Source organism: Gavia stellata, chromosome 15 (genome assembly GCF_030936135.1).
Source record: "Gavia stellata isolate bGavSte3 chromosome 15, bGavSte3.hap2, whole genome shotgun sequence".
Classification (NCBI taxonomy): domain Eukaryota; kingdom Metazoa; phylum Chordata; class Aves; order Gaviiformes; family Gaviidae; genus Gavia; species Gavia stellata.
Genome location: NC_082608.1, coordinates 1,853,760 through 1,872,524, shown reverse-complemented (window position 1 = coordinate 1,872,524; position 18,765 = coordinate 1,853,760). Strand labels below are relative to the sequence as shown.

The window sequence follows — 18,765 nt, the reverse complement described above, 5'->3', positions numbered from 1 at the left end:
GCGGGAAGCAGGCAAGTCAAGCCCTTGACAAAACCTCAGCCTTCCCCGACAAGCCACCTAGGACACAGATAGCCATGCCCTCGGCCCTGTGCTCCAGAGATTCCCTTCGCCACATCAAAGATCTGCGATGTCTGATGGTGTAGTTCGACAAATTGCTCCTTCTCGTTGCTTTACAGCACTCCTGTTGTCACAGTATTGCCTCCAAAGCTTCCCGTTTCTCCTACGGAACAAGATTACCCCAGCACTGAAACATCAAACAGGTTTACCTGATGCTTTACAGGCAACTAAGGTACAGATCAAGCCCTGCACAGTTTATGGTGCTATGGCAGCTGGTGGCTACAGCTCAGGTAGCTGTGTATTTAGACAAATCCCTTCTCCGGGCACAGCCTCGTCCCACTTGCCATAGCCCCTAGCACTCAGTTCCCTGATCCCGAAGGCACATTTTTCATTGCCCCTCTGAGTCCCAAACGCCAGACATTCCCAATCTCCCCTTTCTCCAGACTGCCGTGTGCCCAGGCACTTTGCAGCTCCAAGTATTTGAAACAACCGTTATCCACTCCATTCCCTCCTTTACTGCCTGGACTGTGCTCCATCCCCTGGTTCAAGAGGACACAGCTCTCCCCTTCTTTGACTGCTCAAGCATCTCCAGGTAACCAACCAGCACTGGGCTCACATCTGTTTTCAAGAGCCCTCTCCTTCCCCCCAGTTTGCTATAGCCACTTTTCTAGCTCCCCTAGAGAACAGAGTTCAGCCAAAAGCACGCAGCTTCGCTCATTTTCTTTTGGAAAGAAGTTGCATCCCAGATCCAGGGGTGATCCCACACCTCTCACAAGGCCAGCTATGCTGGGACAGTCCAGGACTAGGTGTCTGTACCACACTAAAACAGTGGGTATCTAGTCCCCAACTAGTACCCCTGGCACACAGGAGTAACAGACAATTCTTAAATAAGCAGAGATTTCCCATTTCTCCTTAGCAAGGAGGGGTTCTGGTTTTTATACAACTGCTTTCCAGCCAGCTCACTACAGCAGATCAGTGGCTTGCACTTAACTCATTTCCCAGTCCTTGCTGCCAGATCACACTGGGAACAGATTTCCTGGGTCAGGAAAATCAGAGCCAGGTAAGATTCATTTGCTTTTAGTGCCCTGCCTCAATAACTCCTTGTGCAAGGACTGCATGGTTAAAACTGATCCCAGATTTATGGTACGGGATGTCAGGGGCTGAGAGATGGGTAAGCAGCAGAGGGTATCACCGATTTCCAGAGTTGTGGTTGCCCTGACCTGGTAAACTCTGCAACAAGCATCATAATAGCATAGAAGAGACAATCCCTGCCCCAGAATAATCACAAACTATGTTACCGGCATGAACTCAGATGAAGACATCTAGTTTTCACCATGAATCATTAAGGAGCACAAAAATTGGGCAGACCAACTCCAAACAAAGGGTGTTCCTTTCTAGTCTTGGCCTTAAGGACACAGAGTGACCCTGGCTGTAGTGAGGGAATAAAAGAGTCAGACAGAAGCATAACACCTCTTCTATTTAATTTCCAAAAATCCTCAACAACAGAGAATTATTCCGCTAACCAAGGGCTTTCCTCCACACTGACTTCCGCAGCGTGGGACAACACAGCCATGCATTGGACAAGATGCACGCTCAGTGCGCACACGCTGGTAGTTGAAAGCTTTGCATCCTTCTCCCTTCATTGCTGTTGAAACATTTTGACTTCCCAACCCTAAACTCTGGTTCTGCAGTAATTCCCCACGCAATCAGACTACCATTTTAGGCATTTCCCACCACGTGCTGAGGATGTGATTCTGAAAGCGTGACTGTTTGCGATTCAATTTTTCCCTTAAGAAACAATGGGATAGAGAGGAATGCGTGCAGGCACTTCAGAAATACACACAACCTCAATGCACAAGGACAGAATACCTGACACGGAAGATGGAGAGACAGAAGCAAGACCACTGGGGTTGTCAGCTGCCAATCTCAACATCTGGTAATGACAAAGGTAAAAGAGATTTAACTACTTTTAAAATACCAAGAAATAACTGATTGCTTGCCTGAAGTTTAGCATGGAAAATCCCTTTATAACACAAAATTAAACTTCATGATGTCCTGGTGACCCTGTCTGACCCATCCTCAAACAGATCACCATCTGAAAGATCTCAGCCGCTTCACCTGCGACACCACACACCTGACAAATCTCTCACTGCCAGTGGTCCTGCTGCCTCTTCCCATCCATTACATTTTCATCATCACCTTCAGATGCCAGCTGCTCACCAAGGTCAATTAAGGATGAAGGATGGAGGAAAACAGGACAATGACAACAGTAGCCAGAGTAGGGTATTCAATAACTGACAGCAGAGCTCAAACAGAGGTGACAGATAGCAAGGCGTTACCGTACACGAGCTTTCCCAATGCAAACGCAGCGTAGACAAGGTAATAATCTGCTCCCAAGGTCTGGAAAAACCCAATCCCCTCAGCAGCAGCACTATTCACACCTGCAACCTTCCTTCCATAAGTTTTAAGGGCAGAGGAGCTTCACCTTGATCCAGACCCAGCCCACCCGAGTTGTATCGCCATTGAGGTGTTCCCTCTGCTATGGGGCATTCTCAGTATCAAGGCACAAAACCCAAGACCATCATACACGCATCCAAGGTTGGGTGCAAGGCATCCAGACATACTATTCCAACCAAAGCTGCAGAGCAAGAAAGCCTGCCTTATCCACAGAGAGCCTGCAATAAGCGTTAACAATACTTGTGCTACTACTTTTCCTACTTAGAGGAATCCTTCCCATCCCCACAGTCCAGTTCACTAAGGAGAAAATACCAGCTCTGGATCCTTATTGCCTTCCTTCTCCAGCACTGTCAGTTCCAGGTTGGACATCGTTGCTCTCCAGTCACGAGTTGTTTTAAAAGCGGTTTTGTTTCATTTTGCTTTTTACATTCTGTATTTGCTGTGGTACCTTTTGCTTTTAGGCTTGTGTTATCAAATTCTTCTTAGCAGTTACAGGCACTAACCAAAAAAAACCCAAAACAGAATAAAAAACCTCTCCAAACTGTAACACAAATAGCCAGGGATTTAATGAAAAGTCTGATACTAAAAGAAAGTGAGGAATATTTGAAAGACTGTTCTTCTGCAGTTCAAGCAGTCTTCAAAACTAACACAGGAGAACTATGGAAGGTCCCATCAAAACATACAAAGCCCTAACTCATGCCTTGCTTTTTTTTAACCCTCAGCTTCACATGAAGATCAGAGTCCCTACCCATGCCCTGCCACACCTCCTCAACAGAAGCTTTTAAATTTACCTCTTCCACCTGGTTTGCCAGTGAGGCCCATCACAGCACCCTGCCCTGCTTCAGGGGGCCAAAAATAAGCGTATTGCTTTGTCCATACTTATCCCCCAAAACTGCATTGCAGAGGCCTGGGAAGGCTTCTTGGCGTAGAGGCAGCTCCTCTAAAAGGAATGCATCTTGCACCAGGAGAGGCTAGACCTTAATATTTCAGTAGGAACCAAGATTTCATGTGCTGGCCCTATTCCAAAAAATTATGCTTCTTACATCACCTGCACTAGAATCAAGCAAAGCATTATGGTTTAGCTAATTTTTTCTGCTCCATGTATCTCCAGAGGCCAAAAAAAATAGGCTTCTGAATTCGAAATGGAATCTCTGAAGTTTCTGCAGAGCTTCACTTCCCAAAAAGCAAATATTTACATCCACTAACACCAGCTGCCTCTTTTCTTTTCTCCTCCATTTCATTTTCAAATGCATTGTTGGTGCATCTGCTCTATTAATTAAAACTGATTTACACAGGACAAAATGGAATCCTTAATATGACCCTTCAGTGGAAACGACTGACGTCTAAAGTTGCACTTATGTCTTCCAAAATTCCCACGTCCCATTTTCTCACCTTTGCTGCTTGAAAAGTGTTTTGCTCTCTTCAAGTCCATAGGGCATTCCTATAGCTGAAAACAAAAAAAAAATCAGCCCAACCTGACTCTCCTTGACTTCCTTCTAGCTCCCGCCATCAATGATTAACACAGTGGGGCTTGAGGGGAAGGCAGGTGTTGTTCGGCTGTTTGTTTTCACGGTCTGACCATTTTTCAGGCTCATCTTTAGAAGAGCAAGGAGTAGTGACGTAGTTTGGCTTCTGACCTGAGCTGACCTTCCAGTGCTCAGCAAGGCGTAAACCAGCACACGACTGGCAAAGCAAAGCAACACAACAGCTCTGCAGAGCAAGCAGCTTCGCCGCTGTGCATCACCACCGCTACAGCCGTCCTTCTTCCTCAGAAGAGAGTCACTGGCCTCTGACTCCAGGGTTTGCCTGTTGTTAGCAATCCAGCGGTCACTCCAGGTCAGGAAGGTTACTTGGGAATCCTTGCCGTTCATTAGCACAGTATCTGTGAGAGCTGGACATCTCCCAGACAACTCAGAAGGGCTTGAGGCAGAAGAGGATGAGAAGAGCACACAGACAGCACAGTTTCAAGTCATACGCCCTCTGGAAACAAGACAAAAACCCTCTGCAAACTACAGAGGAGGTTCTGTCCACGTTTTCCCCAGTTCCTCCTAGATCTGAACACCTTTCTGAGACCCTGCTGGCTATTTTAACAGAACCTTGCCTTCCCAGTCTCTGCACAAGACGTCAGCCTCAGTCCCCGTATCTCAGTCCCCATATCTCAGTCCCAGCTTCAGTCTAATCTCTGCTGTGAGAAGCCACGGAAGCAGCGTCCTTAAAACCTCATTTACCTTCAGGGAGAAAAAAATATACAAGTTGGCTCTGAGAGCAGATGGTGTCTAAAGGAAATTATGATAATTAAGCTTCAGAGTTGTAGATTTCCCAGGGACTACTTCACTCCAGCACCAGACCTCTAGGCCAGTGCAGCAGTTATTAGAAGTTTCACCACATTTTATTAATTGCTAATTACTGCTTCATTACTTCCACTCATGCTCCTGAGACTGCTGCTGTCACCATTTCCTTCAGGAAGCAGTTCAGGTTACTCCAAAACTGCAAAGAGTGATGTCAGTTACTGAAACCTAAGCAGGTCTTCTCAGCTGCTAGCCGTGCTTGGACCCAAACCTCTTCTGAGGTCCCTTACACACGCTGAACACACTTTTTATCAGAATCACACTAGAGGACTCAGAGGAGACCTGTAACTTCTCTGCCAGCTTCACCTTAGCAAACCCCACTGTCCCAGCATCCAGCCTATGGAGCAGAGGCCATCCTGTCCCCGCTGTAATCCCCCGAGAAACTAGTCAGACAGAACTCTGTGCGCTCGAGGCTAATCCTCTTCCTACTCAACCTCGCCGTCCCCAGGAGTTTGATCAAGCACAGTCAGAATCCGGTCTCAGTTTTCTCACACCGAGCAGTGATACTTGGTCGGCCTGGAAGGTGCGGGAATTCAAAGCTGGACAACATCCAGAGCTTTGAACAGGTTTCCAAGTCTGAAAAATGTATTTAAGCAGAGAACTTTCACAAAACTAGTCACATAATAAAGAGCCAAACCACTTAGGTGAATATAAATTTATGGGCTTTACTACCCTGTTTCATAATGCAAACAAAGCCAATTTAGGTTCTATTCAGTGCCAGTGCTATTAACTGTGCATCTTAGTCACCACTGTACTTCTCTATAAATCTAAATTTCATTAAGATCCTGAAATCAATTACTTCGTGATTTATAGATAAGGCCATAGTACTGACAGTTATTAAACACCTAGCCTACTCCGGTATTCCATGCAAAGTGCAAGCTCAGCCTAGCTGAGGACTAACCTCTCCAGCGTTCCTACAGAGCAGAGCTAAGCTTTTGAATTAGCTCTCCTCTCTCAATACGTCAGCTGGATCTGGGTCCCTTTCAGTTCGTGCCAACACCCAATGCCAGTTCCAAGAGATGCAGGGCTGCTATGTGTTTTTCAGGTGCGACAACAAGCCTCTGCTACTGAACATCACCGTTTCTACCAGCCAGGAATCCTACAGCTGTCCCAGTCATAAGCACACTAATCCCAAACACACCCTGCACTACCAATCTAGTCCACGCAGGGCTCTATATACTGTCTACACAGCTTGCAGCATGGTTTACTCAAGCTACAGAGCTGGGTACCTTCTATCAGGACAAGAGGCAATGGCCTCAAGTTGCGCCAGGGGAGGTTCAGGCTGGATATCAGGAAAAATGTCTTTCCTGAGAGAGCGGTGAAGCATCGGAACAGGCTGCCCAGGGAGGTGGTGGAGTCACCATCACTGGAGGTGTTCAAGGAACGTGTGGACGTGGCATTGTGGGACATGGTTTAGTGGGCATGGTGGGGTTGGGTTGGTGGTTGGACTTGATGATCTTACAGGTCTTTTCCAACCTTAATGATTCTGTGATCACCATTGCTGCAGCAATGAAGGCAGGAGCCCTGGCTGCTCAGACAGCTCCCTTAATTCCAATGTCCCCAGCAGCAGCAGTCCTGCCCCAGACCCACACTCCTCTGCTGAACACTCGTCCTTCGGAGAGCATCATTATTTGAAGGAACACATAGCTATTCAGCAGCCACCTTGAAGCCGAGTTTAATTGTGACCCCAAGACAGATTTCATTAATTTCAACTCAACGGTGTTGAGCTGTGCTCTGTCATCAACCTGGGGCAGTCAAGTGATTATAAAGCAAGTATTTAATCACCCTAACTCTCTAGAGACTTAAATTAAGGCACTTCACCACCAAAGTCCCTTCATTCCTTAGTCTAATTGAGGTTTCATTACTGACTGGCTACTGGGTCATTGTTTTGAGGCAGAGGTACCTGACAGCTTAGGACCTAGGGGTACCTCAGCGTGAGCTTTCCTTTACATCAGGCAGCATTCATCTCTAGCTATACAGATAGTGATCTCTGGCTTCAGCAACAAATAAGATCTGAGCATTGATTCACTTCTCTCTGCTATCCCCCAATTTAGACAAATCAATTCGCCAACAAGTGACAGTCAATTTCCCTGCTATACCCCGATTTAGATAAATGAATTCTTTAACAAGCAACAGTCATCCTCGTTCAGTAAAGCACTATGAAGATGGACTTCAATAGATGTGTTCAAGATTCCTATAGAGGAAAAATATTGTTTTAATAAAAGGGGACACTAACTGTGGCACTAGTTCAAATATGAGTTGTATTACAGGTAAAATTTCACCTCCCCAGCCTTGCTGGGGAATGCTGAGGACCTGACACAACACAGTAAAAGCAAATTTGCTAAATATCTGTTCAGCCAGGGAGAGAGCTGATTGGCTTTGTGCTCAGTGATTTGGCTTAGCTTTCGACACCAACTACTTAAACTCAAAAACTGGCAGGCATGCTAGCATATTAAGTTCTATCAAAATTCAAATAAGATTTATAATCAACACAATTTAGCATATAAATTGCCTTTAAGGACTGAAGAAGTCCTTATGCCGTTTTTAAGGTCTGTAGCAGCAAAATGAAGACATCCATATTCTCCCTTCACTTTCTAATCTGCCATTTCGTATGGTTTTAGGCACTGTTTTTACACTGTTATATCAGGAATACAAATATTTCATAGAACTGTTTACGAGTCCAAATACAATTTGAGCATTTACATTTCCCTATAATTCAGTAAAACCACATTAAACAGTACTTCCACCAAAATCAACCTGACAATCCTAACGGGCTCTTCCAACCCAGCCCCCCATTTCAAAGACCATTCACTTCCAAACTCTTTGCATCCCCTGAAGTACATTTTGACATTAACGGCCAATGCTTACAGTCCAGAGCTTCGTTAAAATCAAGCGAGACAACACCATCCTGCATTTCAGCATACATTCAACACCGCTTCTAGTTTAAAGACTTCCCCAACAAATACCTACTAGCTGTAAGGAAATTAAGGTATCAGAACAGTATTTCTTGTGTCATCTCATACCTTTAGAACACAGAAGGGTTTTTCCCCAGCTCCCTAACCTGGGGTTCACTTCCAAAGCAGGAAGGCAATGAAAAAACTGTTAGCATTAATAATTGAAATCAAAATTAGTTAGCAAGCAGTCTCAAGATATGTCAGACAGCCAAGCCAATCAGCTGGAACCCTTGTCAGTACAGCAGAGCCAAGCCTGCAGAATAAGGCACGCAGATTTTTCTTAATAATACCATTCAGTGAAGGCAAGCACTTAGAATGAAAACATTTGGATAAGGATTAATAATAGACTTTGCAGACAAAAGTACAGTGTATAACAGCCTTGTCCTACCAGGGTGGCTGTCGTAGCCAGGAGAAAGTGAAGAGCCTTAAGACAAAGTCTTTGCTGTTAGAGTCGGTTACAGCAACCACACAAGGGCACACAGATCGTAAGGCTCAGTGGCAAGGCCAAGGGAACTGTGTGCAGGCCTCCTACACACTGCTCTGGCCACGTGCGCAACTGAAGTCTCTCTTTGAGCCAGCAAACTGCAAAGGTAAAGACAGTTAAAGAAAGTGAGAACCAAACACCACCCCCGCTGAACAGGCTGCTCCAACGCCCCTGTATCCTTCACTCATTGAGGACGGATCCACACGGCAAGATGAGGAAATCGTGGCTCAAAAAAATGAAATATTAAACCTCCCCAGACTCCTCCCTACTGTGCTTCATTGTTTTGTTCCATGTTTGGTAAAGAAACATCAATAGAAACATTTAAAACCCAAAATAAAATACTTTATTTTCTCCAAATAACATTTATTTTCCCCTCCTTTAAAAAAAGGTCTTTTAACACTCATTTGCAGACCAAATGAAAATAATGCAATAGCCATGTAAACCAACATCCCCTTCATCTACTTAGAAAAATATATACATCCTTCAAAACAAAAGCACACACGGATTAGTTACAAAGCAAAAGCTTCATGGCTGTACAACCCTGGGGGCTTCCACACATGCAAACATGAACATCCCACGTGGACAAGAAAGGCAGCACGCAACTGGTGAACTGTTTGTTCAGGTTGTTACGCCTCAAAGCCTTTTTTTAAGAATTTTTAGCAAGGAAAGGCTAGCAAATCCCATCAGCTGCGTGTCATATTAGCCTCTCCTGGCTGGTGGAAAAGTTTCCTGCATTTAAATGTCTCCTAAAGGTTCTGCTTGTTCTAAGTGTCTACAGCCACCAGCTAATTCTTTTAGCAAATTTCATTCTTAAGACTTGAAATCAGCTCTGGACCCATAAGGAGTCACAAGAGAGGGCTCAATGGCAATCCAAATTATTGCCTAAAGAGTAAGCAATGAACAGGCACAGGCTGAGCTCCTTTCTGGCATAAACAGCTCCATTTGATCTTTCTGTCAAGTGACTGAAGTGCACAAAGAACTGGAACTAAGGATATCAGCACGGCATTCGTGAAAACAGTTGCACGGCTGAGATGGGAAAACCATTAGCAGACTTTGGCAAGGAAATTTTAATCTCAGTCTTCACTCACTGAAGTGCTGAAGAGGAGACCAATATTCAAAGGCTACGAGGTGAAATTTAAAGGCTCTTGTTTAAAAATGAGAAACGGGGACAAGTACTGATAAACACCATTTTATACCACCCAAAATGGTAGGGCAAGTTACACAGGATCTCCCCCACTTCACCATTGAGAATTAAATCAACTGTAAATTAAAGGGATGTCAAAAGACAGTTTTTAGGGATGGTAACAGGAGGCTCCAAGGCTTCAGCTTACTGGTCAACCCCTGCTTCCAGTGAATCGAGGATTCCGTGTTATTCTGCATCTTAAAGCACCCAGCTCAGTGGCCAGAAATCAAGGTGTGTTTTTCTCTTCTCCTACTTTCTACTTAGGCAATAGTAATTCCTTCCCATTAAGTCCCAAGTTGTTTTTCTAATAGAATACAATTCTGCTACACATTCTACTTTTACAACCAGTAATTTGATAGATCCAGCTTAAATTAAGATGAATAGCCAGCAATTAGTAGCGTTTTAATAGACTACCAGATTTCATACTATAAATCTCATTATGTTTTGTAGAAATTAAATTGGAAAGCCAGTGGCAAGAACACATACAATCTGTGCACATCCAAATGAATCTAAATACAATACAAAATTAGTAAAAGTAGCAAGTCTCTTAACTTTAATAAAACTCAACTTAAAAAAATCAGCATTTTCACTTAATGGAGTACCCAAGTCATTCAACCCTCATGCAACTGATTTCAAAACGCTATGCTAGCTTAAAACAAAAGATCCAAAAGGTTTCATAAAAATAATGTAGTTCATAGCTAATTAGTGGGCCTAGATATCGGTCCTTTATTGGAAACCTGCAACAGCAGGGCTGCAAAATTAAATTTACCTCAAGTTTGCATGAATCTCGATCACATCATAACCAACTTATTCTCTCCACCCCCTCTTCTTTCCCCTGTGTGAAACCTGAAGCTCCTTATTATGAAAACCAATACTCAAGTTCATCTTCAAACAGGTAAAAAAGCAACTTAAAAGCGGCCAGGATACTGAGACACTTCATCAGGTGTCACCCAGAATCAAATCAAATTGGCCAAAAATTGACAGCCTCGATGAAGGCAGGAGTCATCAGACCCTCTCCACAAAGGTTAATACATTCTTCCTGTGCATTCTTACATATTCCAAAAGTCACAACAGAAATTAAGTGTCACTTCTCTCAGAGAAATCTTTGGTCTAAAGACAGCTAGGACAATGCAGGATTCTCACAATTAAAAGGACAAGTGTCATTCCTAACTTTGAAACTCCTGCTACTAAAACAACAACAATAAAAAAACCTCTCCAAACCACATCCTTTCTTTGTAACAGAAGCAGCAGCTGCCGTCAAAACATTTCTCCTGTCATGTCCCCACATCTGCCAAGAAACAAAAAAGTTGCAGAGCAAATCAGGCATCAGGATCCACAGGACATCAGTTTAGAGACCTGGCTTTGCACAGGAGAGCTTGCACACTTTTTTTGGGGGTACTTCCAAACAGATGAGCTATGTTTCCCCACCAGCTCAGTCTAGTGTACCTTGAAGTACGCAGTCCTAACTCCCCGCAAAGTTCTGTGACCATCTCAAATGTTTTCTCCTAAAAATAAATGAAACAAGGGAGACTGATGATAGAGGGTACGATGGGATAGGAGGAATCTCAAGTTAAGTCTGCATAGTTCATCAGATGTACAGAACAGACCAAGGAAAGCTTGAAAAAATAAACGCATTTTCTCTCACGGTCTGTCAGTCACCTCAGGATTTTACTTTACCTATAAAATAATAATTTAAAAATATTAGATTAACATTAGTAAGAAAAAACCCAAGTTCTTTAAGTACCTACTAGACGAGATGCTTCTGGTTACTCATGCCTCCATGGCGGAGCATCACAGTGTAAGCACACCCATGCACCTGAAATCTCTCATTTACCCCTGCTTTAAGAGACATCTTCTCAAATGCTTCAGCTCCGTAGGAGTTTCAGAAGCATTAATCACCTCTGAAACAGTGGCAGAGACACAGGGGTGTCTTTGGTGGACAACACCTGTGCCCTGCTTTTTGTTTCAGATGACTTTTACGGATGATCTGATATCGTCTCATCCTCCGTTCTTCTACAATATTTCTCCCCCTTTATTTTGATTTTCAGTATTTCTTTTGTTATTCCTCAGTGAAATTCACCTGTGGCCCTGCTTGCACTCTTGAGTTTACAGGTTCAAAAAATTATTTACAGGAGAAGCTATTACTGCATTTATCTCCCAGTCTGTAGCCTCTGTTCCCTTCCTTCCCGGTCCGAGAGAGGAAGCATGACTCAGCCCACAGCAAAAAGAGCAAGTTCATTTAAATAAATTCAAATGGACAATGACCAATCCCAGAAGCTTTTGTTAGGCTTCTATTTACACACAACTGTAAAAAAATGTTATGAATTAGTCAGACCTGAGCCACCAACTCATTCACATATCAAGTTCTTAAATAAAAAAAAATGGACTGTTAAATGCGTTAAGCTCTGCCCCGATCAACGTGGCAAGAAAGCCTATTGAATGTGCAGCACCTCCAGACAAAACAGTTTTGCAGCAGTGTTTTTAATCTCTTAACAGTAATCAACTATCCTTCAAGCTCCCACATTATACAATTAGAAGTGCTTCCAGAAGGTGACTGGTAATTCATCAGGAAACCACATTTTCCTTCTTACTAACTCTGCTCTTTCGACCTTTTTCTACAAGATCTTGCACATATCAACAGCAAAGCTGATTATCCTTTAAACATCCTTCCTCCCTCTGAGCAGGTTTTTCCACATATACTATAAACTTAAAACTAAATGCTAATATACGCAAGTCAGGCCTCAAAATTTAGCTCTCAAAGGAGAAATAGGGAAAATAAAATTTGACTCCCTTAAAAGAACAGTCAGTTACCAATTTCATCATTTTCATCCGTAAGGGGAACCAACTGAAATCTTCATCATACTTTCCCAAAGAAAGTTATCACATGTCTTCAGCTTAATGCTCCTCCAGTGGTACCCAACGCATTTCCTGATACACCAATCTGTGCATAATCAGATTCTCAGCCTGAAAAACATTTGCAGTTCCTCATTAATAGCTGCTGCCACAGCCAGATGCAAGTCTCTTCTTTCACTCAGGAGTCTCAAATTATTTCAAGAAGGACCCATAAGCCACTTAAAAATTTAACAGCCCATTCATTGATGGGGAGACAAAGCCATACAACAACCTGTCAAGCACCATACAGCCTGCTGCTCTTCGCATAAACAAAATTAAAACCACAGGGCATCTTGCCCTGGACACCTCTGCTACTGCTTACAGGCAGTCATTTTTTTAACCCAGCCTTTGTGAGGCAGCTGCCTGCTCACAAGACACTCATCCCTCAGGTCTCATATCAGGCTTGCACACAGCTGAGCGTTCTGACCCAAACCTCACATTTCAGCTTCTACAAACCCTGGAAAAGTATGCAGGTGTGCCAAAACTCCCACATTTTGCTCCGCAGAAGAGGGCTAATGTCACACAACAGGGTCCCCCATCATCTGGCCTGATGCAACAGGTATAAATCACCATACCACTTCTCATCGTGAGGACCACAGTTCTGACCAAGGTGGTATGCAAAGAAATGTGCTCAGGGAGAGCTGTGACAGAGGAGAAACAGTTTCTCCACTTTAATCACTGGCCCTCCGAAGTCCCCCATGCCTGAGATTAAGCCTCAGGTCAAGACGGTGCAAGTGGGATCAATGGCTCAAAACATCCTCCCGACACGTAAACGTCACATCAAGGTTTTACAGTAACATTACTTTCACATTAACCATGTTTTTAACACCGTCTACCTGCCTGTGAAATAAGGTCTAGCAGCAGCAACTTGCTCAACTCTAGAATCATTCTAAAGTGAAATATCGCTAGTCATTTGCTGCTGCTTAGCTTGCACAATCAAGTGGAGTTGCCTCTTTGCAATGGCTGTGTTCAAATCCCATAAGAACTCCAACAGCTTGCCCTGGAGGAGAACCTCCATAGGCACAAACTGCAGAACTTGCTGGGGAGAGTCCGTGTCTAGTAAAGAACTCATTAGTTTCTTCAGGTGCTGCAGGTAGTCAACAACTGGATTCGGGAGGCCTCGGTAGCCAACGCACAGCAAAGCAGCACTAGTCCTCAGAGGCTCATAGGAGGTCGGACAAGCAAACGTGATGCATCTGAAACAGCAATGCAGTATGAAGACCAGGCCAGCTGTGAAGCGTGTAAAACAAGAGAGAATAGGCAAAATCAATGCATCTCCCATTGTAAGCTGATTCAACGAATGCAGAATGCACTCCAAAAGCTGCTGCTGGTACTCTGGTTCTCCATCATAAAGCAAAGAGAAGCTACAAGTCAGCAGCGTAGCCGAGTCCAGGAGCTTTACTTCCATACCAGGTTGGCTTTCAGTATCACAGAAGGATGGAGAGTCCACCACAAGGCACTTGAGTTGGTCACTACATTTTTCATTTAGGTCTTCCTGATGACACCTGGAAAGATCAGACACTTCTGCCAGTATCAGTTCCCCAGGAAGAACTTCACACGAATGACAAGGCTGCAGCATCGGTCTGCTTTTCGATCTCCCCCCCACCAATTCTTTCATAGCTTCATTAAGATTTTCCAAGACTTGACCATCACAAAACGGAGAACATTTTACCACGGGTAGTCTTTTTCCTTCCAAAATGTACCACAAGCTAGACTCAAGGTTAGAAGATGATCCTTCCAAAATGCACATTTTACCAGCATTATTTAAACTATGTTCTTCGGCCCAGTGATTAAAATAGCCCTTTGCCACTTTATCATTCCACGTAAGGGCTTCCAGCATCTTCCTTTCATTGTACGTACTGAAATACTTGTTTCTTTGCCCAAACCATTTTGCATTCATGCTGCAACCAGTCTGAGATTTCTTGACAAGCCAGTTATTTCTGGCAATGGGTTTTATATTAAGTCTTTGCATGAAGAACTCTACTGCACAGTCTCTTAACTTGTTCAGTTTCATCTGCTCTGCTTCTTCCATGCGCTCAAAGAGATGGATGTTCTCGGAGATAGTCTCTACCTGGTACTTGTGGAAGAACATGCAACACTCTTCATGTACTTTAAGAAAAGATTCTGGTAGCATATGCTGGGGGAAAAGTGCTTTGTTGACCATTTCTGTTCCAAAGTTCTGCATCATCTTCGAAAGCAGCAGATGAATGCTTTCTCTGCCCACGTAACGAAGACAAATCACATAGGCCTCTGAGTTTCCAGCTTTGCTAGTGGCTGGCTTAAAGACATGGACCTCCTCAAAAGAGCAGTTTAGCAGAAAGAGCAGATTGGTAGAACAGTGTTCAAACAGCGTGAACATCTTCAAAACAAAGGATCCCCCAGTGCCCAGGATCATTAAAGCAGTGACTGTTTCACAGTAATGAAGGGGTGAGACAAGAGCCTCCTGTTCACCTGGATTTCCCTGGCAATCAAAACTGCCATCAGCAGTTACCAAGTGAACGGTGTTCATATTACTTACAAAGTTCTGAAGTCCTGTTAGATGTTTCAGTGTCATCACATCACCGGTGTTATCTGGGCCAAAGTACCACCAAGGCAAGGTATTTGCTATAAGACGGTCATCCATGATCATCGTAAGGGTGTCATTCGCTTCGTGATACGGGTTTAGAGTATTAGCTACCCAATTCCAGTCGCAAGGGACATGGTGGGATTTCAAGTAGTGATTGAGGCTGGCTATAAAAGCTCCAGGTGCTTCACAGAGGTGGACAGAATTCAGTTCTCCATCCTGAAGAGCTTCTTCAGGGAGAAGAGGAAAACTGCACAGGATCTCATGAAACTTGCACCAGGCCTGGGTGCACAGCTCAGCATTCACAGATTTCTTCACGTGAGGAATTATTTTCCCCGCTTTATTAGTAAACGAGGTGTGCTGATGCCATTCATCCAGGTTCTTATCACTCAGTTGATTCTTCACTTCATTCATCGAGTCCTTCAGAGCCAGGAGTGAGTTGAATTCCTTGTGATCGCATGTAAAAGCATCACTGGGATCTGGTAGCTGCCATTCATTATTCACTGGCTTAGTGTAAGTAAATTTCTTTGCAAAGAGCTTCTCAATTTCAGAAAGAATTTCAGGACTGAACTTTCCAAGGTTTGTAGTCTGGTCAACATAAGGCTTCTTACATTTATTCATTCTTGGATTGATTCACAACCTGGAGGACAGCAGGGGAGAAGAAACAATGTCACTCCAATCATACATATATAAAAATGAGCAAAACTGGGTTTTTTGGTAAAAATCTCTCCTGCTTAAGCTCTGTATTCTAGAATGAGAGAGAGAAATGCTTCACAGAATCACATATCAACGAGGAAAATAGATAAGGGCTATCCTGAATAAGGCTATCTGGAAATCATGGAGGTTCACAGATTCAGTCACCCTTCATGCTATTTATGTAGGAAGTGAAGAAGGGTTGGCTGCTGCTTTGGCTCTTCAACCATCTGAATACTCTGCTCACCATAGAGGTCTAAAGACTTGTAAGTTATCTCTCAGTCACAAAAGAGAACATACCACACGCTACACAAATTAACCAAGTGGCCCAGAAATCTCTTCATCTGATTATGATATTATTTATCAGAGAGCTTCAAGTATGGAGAGCAGGGAGCCACAAGCAACAACAGTTTTGAGAGGGGGCACAGCTGTTCCTCCTACTTCCTCCTAACTCACACCTCTTCCACCAAACCCAGTGTGATGCTGGGAGACCCTCCTCACTGGCACCCCCCGATAACAGCCCTTTAGCTGAAGAGACCCTGGTGAGAGGTTTAACACCAGCCTGCACGCAAAACCCCTTTTCTGTGCTCAGCATTACAGCTCTCTGCCAGGCCACTGCAAATCCTCACCCCTAGCTTTCCGTACCAGAAAAACAGTGATAAATCCCAAGTGAGAAGAGACATTCTTGCATCTGAGGTCAATGCTAACTCATGCTTGATGTTAGAGAAGAAAGTAGTGCAAAGTGTTGTGCTCCGAGTGGATAAAGACAGACTAACACAAGCGTACTGAGCACAAAGCTGACGAGGCTGCTGCCATCTGCTCCAGTGCACAGCACAAAGCACACAAGGCAGAAGTTAGGCGCACTAACCAGAAATCAGCCAGGCAGCAATCTATTCAAAAGCAAGATGTTCATTTAGGCAAAATAATTTAATCAAAATTACCACAAGAGACAGGAAATCCCTCAGCGTATCAAATTTAACCATCCCCCAAACCATCCCATTACCTCAGAAGCAAAATGCGATGATCTTGCATCTTACATCTTTTGTGTTACAAAACAGTGTGAAAAAAATAACGGAATAAAATTGAAAGCCTTGAGAAACTTTGGAAGCAAACAAGACAAAATATGGCCAACCTAACACTTTACTCTTCCCCTTGAATCCGTGTAGCATCTCAGGCCTCAGCTCCACAACTGTCTCCTCTCAAAACCATCAGCCCTCGGAGAAGCCAAGTGGTTAAGTACATAGAAGTACAGTTTCATCTCATTTCCCCAAGTCAACTGCCTTTCAATAAACATATTTAGTTTCACTTTCCTTTATACAGATGTATTCTGGCTTTAATCTAGTCCTTTCTCACTACAGGTGCTGGAGAGAAGGGGAAAACCGAGGGAAACACAGGAGAGCACCGTGCCCTAAACTAGTTTTATTTCATTTTTAAATACCAACTATAAACACGGCCTTTTAGTTACACCAGCAAATCCCTGAAGAAGCTATCACCCAAAGCATGACTAGGAAACAGGTAGGCAGTCACCCGCTTTTTCTTTTTTATAGTTATTTCCAGCCCCCATCGGCCTGGATTCGATTCCAGCCTGCTGAAGGGCTCTGGGCTCCTCCCCACCCCGCAGCTCCTCACACACGCCGGCGCCCCGCACACCGGCTCCCTCTCGGCTCGGCCCTACCCCGCAGCCAGCCCCGCACTCGCTGGGGCCTCACAGGGCCGCGGGGAAACCCGCTCCCACCTTCCCGCCCACCGCCCGCCGCAGCGCGGCCCGGCCGCCTCCCTCCGCCCCGGCCGCTCGTAGAGCCGCGCCCGGCCGAGGCGCCTCCCCACGCCGCCCGCTCGCTACGCGAGGCCACGGCTTCCGCGCGGCCCGGAGGAGCCCCCGCGCTTACCCGGCAGGCTGCGGCGGGACCCGACGCAGGCCCGGCCCCTCGCTCGGCGGCCCGGCCCCGCTGCCTCACCCCGGCCGCTCCCCGCCGCCCGGCCCTCTCCTCAGCGGGGCGCTGCAGGCACCTCCCCCCGTGCCAGGAGGGCTTTTGTTTTAGTTCAAATCAAGTATGGAGGGGTTTTTCAGCAGGGGAAGGTCTGGAGTGCCAGCGGTCGCTGTTACTAGTGGGAGAGGGTGAGGAGCGACGAGGTCGCGCATTCCCCAAGCGAAGGCTGCGGGTCACCCGCTCGAAGGCACTCCATGGCATTCACAGGAGCTAAAAGCAGGCTGCTTTTCACCAGAAAACCCCGCTCCTTTGAGCCGGCTGGCTTCTGCAGCAGGGGAGCAGAGGAGCCACCTCCCAGCCCAGAAAAAATCAGTATTTACAGAAGTTATTCAACTAGCACTTACCACATGATATTACTTACAGGTTTTTTGGAGAAAAACAGGGAGGAAAGCTTTGTGGCAAACCGCTAGCATCCCATCGGAGAGGAAGGGCTGGGGCTCAGCGCTCTGCATCTTTCTGCACGAAGACTTGGGACGTCTGCCCCGCAGAACCAGCCATAGCTGAGCGAGGAACCAGAGCGAAACACCATCGCCCGCCAGCCCTGCGGGTGCCACACCTCAGCACGTCCTCTCCGGGGCAGCCCCCATCTCTGGAGTCGGCAGCGATGCTCTTCAGAAGGTCGATTTGGCCTCTCTAACCCACAAGCAGATACTTAAGACGACTCTGGTACATAGTACCCCACTTTACTGCCCTTTCTAAACCCGCCGGAGACTCGTTACACCCAGTTTAGGTCAGCAGGAGGCAAGAGGCTTGAAATAATAACAGAGCAATAATGAGCAGAATTGAGCATCCATTGCAGCATCCCTGGAAACATACATTTTTTAGACAGTAAACCAGCACCTAATCTGCAAGTAGAGGCAGGAAAGTCAAAGCAGGTTAATTACTACAGAAGATGCAAGATGCTCTCAAGGCTTTAAATATTGTGGGGATTTTCCTATACGCGGGTTACGGAACGAGGCACTTGACAGCCATTTGGGAATAAACATCCAATGATGTAGCATGAGTTTGCAGAAATTTTTTCCCTTTAATGCCAGGTTTGCTGCTATCAACTTTTGTGCTCTCAGATATTTCTCCTCGATGAAGCATGATCTAGACCTAAGCCAGAATTAGTTCTAGCACAGAAATTCAGTGCTATAAGTACAA

At 45.0% G+C, this 18,765-nt stretch overlaps 1 protein-coding gene across 1 annotated transcript; it reads right to left on the bottom strand.

Annotated features, from left to right (window-relative positions):
- Positions 1-13,228: 13,228 nt before the first annotated feature.
- On the bottom strand, positions 13,229-15,565 carry CMTR2 (cap methyltransferase 2). Its single transcript, XM_009811971.2, has one exon. It carries the CDS (start codon positions 15,557-15,559, stop codon positions 13,265-13,267), a length of 2,295 nt encoding a protein of 764 aa, XP_009810273.2. The 5' UTR covers positions 15,560-15,565; the 3' UTR covers positions 13,229-13,264.
- Positions 15,566-18,765: the final 3,200 nt, after the last annotated feature.